Below are 7,049 nucleotides of genomic sequence, written 5' to 3'. Positions count from 1 at the left end.
GGTGTTCTCTTGTCCCAGCTATCTCAGACTCCCTGTGGGTGAGCTCAGCAGGATCATGTAAGGGCAGATGTTTCGAATTGGAAGAAGCTTTACCGCCAGGTTGCAGATGTGACAACTTGTGCAAAACCTACTACAGCTGCTGCTCAGATTTCGATGAGCACTGTTTAAAAACAGGTTTGTGTACCAGCTTGTCTTTGAACTATTTTTTCTTACGGTGTCTCTTACTGTGGTGCCATGGTATAATTGCACAATAGACCCGAGGGGTTGTGCTATATGGCCGTAAACCACTAACACCAAAAGTGCATTATTGCTATTATACCATGGCTAAGGGCTGTTCTTAAGCATCACGCAACAAGGAGTGCCTGTATACAGCCCTTAGCCGTGGTATATTGGCCGTATACCACAAACACCCGAGGTGCCTTAATGCTATTATAAACTGGTTACCAACGTAATTATAGCAGTAAAAAGACATGTTTACCCATGGTATACGGTCTGATGTACCATGGCTTTTAGCCAATCAGTATTCAGGGCTCGAACCACCAAGTTTACAATCCCCAATATGAACAGATTATAACCATCCACTACTGTTGAAAATAATTAAACCAAATTAAACAATGGCTGATGTTGAATTTGCTTTCTGATTGATTTTTGTCCATGAGTCATGACTGGTCCTGTTGTAGCTAGTTGTTGATGCTGAATACAGACTCTTATGTCCCTTCCCTGGTGCAGCGGGTGGCTTTGAGTGCAGTGAAGATCGCTGTGGGGAGATGAGGAATGATGAACATGCATGCCACTGCTCAGAAGATTGTCTGAAGAAAGGAGACTGCTGCACCAACTACAAAGCCCTCTGCAAAGGTACACACTCAAACTTGGGATGTCTGAAAGGCTGTTAAAGAAAGTTAATTTAGGTTAGTTCATTTCATATTGAGACCCAAATGGGAAGGCATTTGGTTAGAAGGTGACATAGGATGTGGGCTTTGGGTTCTTGTCTTGCATCTTCCTTTGGACAGAAGTGCATTAGCTTCACATATATTGTTTGCTTACAATGAACCGATAAAAAGTGCAAACTGTGAGTAACTTTCACATTCTTCATGGTATACATGTATTATATGTATCATCCTCATACTCTGACAACCCTTGCTAATCTGCATATTTTTGAAATTAAGTGAAACTTTGCAACAAGCAGTGTGAAGAAAATTCTTATTTTGAATCAAATTCCAATGAACCGGCAACAGACTTTTACTAGATCATGTGCTAGACTTTTCAAATTCTCCTATTGCAGGAGACACTAAATGGGTGGATGGTGAGTGTGAGGACATCACAGGCCCTGAATGTCCTGCAGGGTAAGTTTGAATCAAAAACTCAAGAATGTTTTCTTATTAGTTATGATTTTATCCTCAGAAACAGCGACAATGGCTTCATGGTCTGGGGAAAGTGGCAGCAGTTGAGCAGTCACCTCCAACTTGGACTGGAACCAGTAGCCCTGTTGGCACTTTTTGACCTAACACTGCTAGGCCATATGGTTCCCATATAATTTGTGTAAACTAAAGAAGTGATATCTTATCAACATTTAATTTTCTATGACAGCTTTTGAGTATTTGATCATTCTTCCCAGTTTTATCCGCCCTCCTCTGATCATGCTGTCGGTGGATGGGTTCCGGGCCTCCTATATGAAGAAGGGCAAAGCGGTGATCCCCAACATGGAGAAACTGAGTAAGTCACTCCCACTCACATCCTGACACTAGATAGGCCATACTGTAGCTAATGGCATTGAAGGCAGAAAAGGTGAAGTACCCCGATAACTTGCATGTCAATCATTTATTTTGTAAAGCCGTTTTTACGTTAGCAGTTGTCACAAAGTACCTTACAGATACCCAGTCTAAAACCCCAAAGAGCAAGCCATGCAGAGGCAGAAGCACAGTGGCTAGGAAAAACTCCCTAGAAGGCATAGGGGTCTCTCGAGGGAAAAAACCCCGCTACTCTACTCTATTATGTTTTAGATCAGAATGGATGTGTTTAGTTATCATGCAGTGTGATGAAAGATTCGAGGCTACTGATCATTGGCTAATTTATTTCCATATAGGAACATGTGGCACTCATGCACCCTACATGCGACCAGTGTACCCCTCCAAAACTTTCCCCAATTTGTATACTCTTGCCACGGTATGTTTACTTATTCCGATGCATGTCCATATGAATTTACACTGTTTTATTGAAACTTGAAATAAAATAGGTTTTCAATTAGATGGTTTCCAATACATGTCCATGTACAGTGTAAAAACATGTAACGACATTATAATAACATTGTAACAACTTTTAAACCGATTAATGATGTTTCAACGATGTTTCTCTCATAACTCTGTGAGTTGTGATGTTTTCAAGGGGCTTTATCCTGAGTCTCATGGAATAGTGGGAAACTCGATGCACGACCCCGTGTTTGACGCCAATTTCCACTTGAGGGGGAGGGAGAAACTGAACCACCGCTGGTGGGGTGGCCAACCTGTGAGTGTATAGATACTGTCCAATTCTTCACACTTACACGTTTTTTTAAACTTAGGGAAATACACCAATACGTTTGCAGGAGCACAAGGACATTTTTAGTGTAAGAAAGCAACTTGGAGCAGTATCAAGTGGTTAGGAATGGATAAGATAATAAGTGAATGGATTTTTTGCATACTGTATGCCTCATGTTTTATATCTGTGCTTGGAACAATGCTTGTTTCCCTGTATGTCTGTAGATCTGGATCACTGCAGAGAAGCAAGGGGTGAAGGCAGGCACCTTCTTCTGGCCATGGTGTGTTAACTCTCTTTGTTAATTACTTTGTTTTTTTGACTGTCAGTTTCACCATTTATGAATGTGTTATTCAGTGCGTTTCTATGGGCTATAGCAGTAAAGGCCAAATTCAATATTGTATCAAATCATTTTTATATATTTTTTTTTATACCTAAAGGAGTCCTAATATTCCATATCAAATAGCTAACGGATCCATGGTATTACCATCTTTACACCCCCCCACCCACCCACCCATTGAGTGGTGAAACGTAGTTTAAAGATAAGGGTCAATATAAATACAAATAAGTTGTGATTTTACTTGTGAATTGACGCAAATCATTTGCATATCTATGACCTAATAAGCACGAGGGAGCTGGTCCTTCCTACAGCACATCTTTACAAACAATACCCCCCATTCAAGCAGACACATTGGCCATTGAGCTCTCAAAGCATGGTAGCGTAGAGTCCAGCTTGTTTTGCTAGCAAGTTTCGCTAATTAGTATACACACATGAGAGCCACGTTAGACTGCCAGACGAACACTTTGGTTGATATTTTCTATGTTTTGGCACCCTTTTGGATTTTTTCTAAAATGTTTTACCCCCATATCATGCAGTTAATCTAGAACTAAACCATGAGATACCTGCAAGTATACTTGACTGACATATCTGTGTCGTTGCAGGGTGATTCCACTGGAGAGGAGAATCCTGACCATCTTGCGTTGGCTAAGTCTTCCTGACGATGAGAGGTTAGATATTCATCCCCAATGCTCATTTAATGTTAACATCAACCTGTGCCAACCTCACTTCCACCAATTTGTCCAACCAAATTTCCCCTAGACACTCAGGTGGACTAATTTGGGAGGGGGCGGGGGCATTAATATACACTGCTCAAAAAAATAAAGGGAACACTAAAATAACACATCCTAGATCTGAATGAAGGAAATATTCTTATTAAATACTTTTTTCTTTACATAGATGAATGTGCTGACAACAAAATCACCCAAAAATGATCAATGGAAATCAAATTTATCAACCCATGGAGGTCTGGATTTGGAGTCACACTCAAAATTAAAGTGGAAAACCACACTACAGGCTGATCCAACTTTGATGTAATGTCCTTAAAACAAGTCAAAATAAAGGCTCAGTAGTGTGTGTGGCCGCCACGTGCCTGTATGACCTCCCTACAAACCTGGGCATGCTCCTGATGAGGTGGCGGATGGTCTCCTGAGGGATCTCCTCCCAGACCTGGACTAAAACATCCGCCAACTCCTGGACAGTCTGTGGTGCAATGTGGCGTTGGTGGATGGAGCGAGACATGATGTCCCAGATGTGCCAGTCCATAGCATCAATGCCTTCCTCTGGCAGGAACTGCTGACACACTCCAGCCACATGAGGTCTAGCATTGTCTTGCATTAGGAGGAACCCAGGGCCAACCGCACCAGCATATGGTCTCACAAGGGGTCTGAGGATCTCATCTCGGTACCTAATGGCAGTCAGGCTACCTCTGGCGAGCACATGGAGGGCTGTGCGGCCCCCCAAAGAAATGCCACCCCACACCATGACTGACCCACCGCCAAACCGGTCATGCTGGAGGATGTTGCAGGCAGCAGAACGTTCTCCACAGCGTCTCCAGACTCTGTCACGTCTGTCACATGTGCTCAGTGTGAACCTGCTTTCATCTGTGAAGAGCACAGGGCGCCAGTGGCGAATTTGCCAATCTTGGTGTTCTCTGGCAAATGCCAAACGTCCTACACGGTGTTGGGCTGTAAGCACAACCCCCACCTGTGGACGTCGGGCCCTCATACCACCCTCATGGAGTCTGTTTCTGACCGTTTGAGCAGACACATGCACATTTGTGGCCTGCTGGAGGTCATTTTGCAGGGCTCTGGCAGTGCTCCTCCTGCTCCTCCTTGCATAAAGGCGGAGGTAGCGGTCCTGCTGCTGGGTTGTTGCCCTCCTACGGCCTCCTCCACGTCTCCTGATGTACTGGCCTGTCTCCTGGTAGTGCATCCATGCTCTGGACACTACGCTGACAGACACAGCAAATCTTCTTGCCACAGCTCGCATTGATGTGCCATCCTGGATGAGCTGCACTACCACTTGTGTGGGTTGTAGACTCCGTCTCATGCTACCACTAGAGTGAAAGCACCACCAGCATTCAAAATTGACCAAAACATCAGCCAGGAAGCATAGGAACTGAGAAGTGGTCTGAGGTCACTACATGCAGAACCACTCCTTTATTAGGGGTGTCTTGCTAATTGCCTATAATTTCCACCTGTTGTCTATTCCATTTGGACAAAAGCATGTGACATTTATTGTCAATCAGTGTTGCTTCCTAAGTGGACAGTTTGATTTCACAGAAGTGTGATTGACTTGGAGTTACATTGTGTTGTTTAAGTGTTCCCTTTATTTTTTTGAGCAGTGTATATACGAGTATTAATAGATACTGAATAGAGAAGCAAGTTACTGTACTAATTATGGGTCAGTGGTTGAGCAGTGTGTCTGTATTGGTGTCAGTGGTTGAGCTGTGTGTCTGTACTGGGGTCAGAGGTTGAGCTGTGTGTCTGTACTGAGGTCAGAGGTTGAGCTGTGTGTCTGTACTGAGGTCAGTGGTTGAGCTGTGTGTCTGTACTGAGGTCAGTGGTTGAGCTGTGTGTCTGTACTGAGTATGGGTCAGTGGTTGAGATGTGTGTCTGTGTGCTATTTCTAGGCCCTATGTGTACGCTGTCCACTCAGAGCAACCAGACACCTTCGGACACAGACTGGGGCCCTTCAGCAATGAGGTGAGCTCCTCTGATTGGGCCAGAAATAACCTCATCCCCAGGCTCAAATTGGTTCGACAGAGAGAGCGAGAACTGGCTGGTGGACGAAATTAGGCAAAAGATGGTTAAAGGTTGCTATGGGATGGTGTGGGTGTTGTGGGGGATGTTTCACGTAAGAACAACTCATTTTAACCGGCTAAATAATGCTGTGCTCTCTAACTACGGTGATATTTACTCATCGATACTGTAAATACAGGTCAAATGTTATCATGAACCACAATTGACAAATTCCAGAGATTGTTCTTGAGGCATGACTTGTAGTAACCTTGGTGTGTTTTGTGTGCTGTAGTTGGACAACCCCCTGAGGGAGATTGATAATGTCATTGGACAGCTGATGAATGGCCTGAAGCAGATGAACCTACACCGCTGTGTCAACATCATTGTCGTTGGAGACCATGGTATGGAAGAATAGACCACAATTTCGAATTGCATCTGCACTACCCTATGTCTACTCTGGTTAACTGACTTAATATTTTGTTAATTTAACTAGGCAAGTCAGTTAAGAACAAATTATTATTTACAATGAGGCCCTACTGGGGAACAGTGGGCTAACTGCCTTGTTCAGGGGTAGAACAACAGATTTTTACGTTGTCAGCCAGGGATTCAATCCAGCAACCTTTTGGTTACTGGCCCAACACTCTAACCACTTGGCTACCTGCCACCCCTGAATAACACCCAAACCAGATGTCTTTCCCTGATGTCTTGATAACATTGTACCTTGTTGTAATCTAGTTATTTGATGTCTCTACAACCAGAAAACCTTTTTACAAGCATAAAATAATGTTTATTTTGGCTTATGTTAACTTGTCTCTCTCCCCCCCCCCTAGGAATGGAGGAGGCCCACTGTGATAGGACTGAGTTCCTCAGTACCTATCCTGTGAACGTGGATGAGATCAATCTGATCCATGGATCTGTTGGGAGAATCCGGGCCCGGGATCCCAAATCAACCACCTGTGAGTTACACAGTACTGTAAGAGAATGGATGTAGCAGGCTAGATGTGTGAACTAGAATGTGTTCACACATATTTATTTCTTTCTAGTTTATTTTCCTATGTATCTGTTTTACTTTTTTATGTTTACTTTTTTCAGATGACCCAAAAGTAGTTGTGGCAAATCTTACAGTAAGTGCACATGAAAAAAAAAAAAACTAAACAATTATTATGTTTTTGTTAGATATTTTGCTGGCTGTGTAGAACTTACAGTAAGTCATCTACATGTGTGGTCACAGAGTCCATGTAATGACCTTGTTTTTCAGTGTAAAATGCCAACCCAGCACTTTAAGCCTTACTTGAAACAACACCTCCCGAAACGGCTTCACTACGCCAACAACCGCAGAATTGAGGCTGTCCACTTACTCATGGAGAGAAAGTGGCACGTTGCTTGGTATTGTATTTCTCTACACTACTAATACTATCAACTCAACTAGATTAAGTTAAAAGCATTATATGGAATTT

The 7,049-nt window shown here is 43.2% G+C and overlaps 1 protein-coding gene across 2 annotated transcripts in view; it reads left to right on the top strand.

Moving 5' to 3' along the window:
* The window catches only part of LOC124043504 (ectonucleotide pyrophosphatase/phosphodiesterase family member 2-like), a 40,497-nt gene that overhangs the window by 2,339 nt on the left and 31,109 nt on the right, over positions 1–7,049 (top strand). For both annotated transcript variants that reach the window (XM_046362163.1, XM_046362164.1), the window contains exons 3-15: positions 19–174; positions 730–855; positions 1,283–1,343; positions 1,616–1,713; positions 2,084–2,163; positions 2,383–2,502; positions 2,739–2,794; positions 3,454–3,519; positions 5,484–5,556; positions 5,885–5,993; positions 6,423–6,548; positions 6,685–6,716; positions 6,851–6,978. In XM_046362163.1, the coding sequence (XP_046218119.1) occupies positions 19–174; positions 730–855; positions 1,283–1,343; positions 1,616–1,713; positions 2,084–2,163; positions 2,383–2,502; positions 2,739–2,794; positions 3,454–3,519; positions 5,484–5,556; positions 5,885–5,993; positions 6,423–6,548; positions 6,685–6,716; positions 6,851–6,978 (1,231 nt within the window). The remainder of the gene's footprint in view (positions 1–18; positions 175–729; positions 856–1,282; positions 1,344–1,615; positions 1,714–2,083; positions 2,164–2,382; positions 2,503–2,738; positions 2,795–3,453; positions 3,520–5,483; positions 5,557–5,884; positions 5,994–6,422; positions 6,549–6,684; positions 6,717–6,850; positions 6,979–7,049) is intronic.

Source organism: Oncorhynchus gorbuscha, linkage group LG09 (genome assembly GCF_021184085.1).
Source record: "Oncorhynchus gorbuscha isolate QuinsamMale2020 ecotype Even-year linkage group LG09, OgorEven_v1.0, whole genome shotgun sequence".
NCBI lineage: Eukaryota > Metazoa > Chordata > Actinopteri > Salmoniformes > Salmonidae > Oncorhynchus > Oncorhynchus gorbuscha.
The sequence above is the reverse complement of the archived record's forward strand: the minus strand, read 5'-3'. Positions and strand labels throughout refer to the sequence as shown.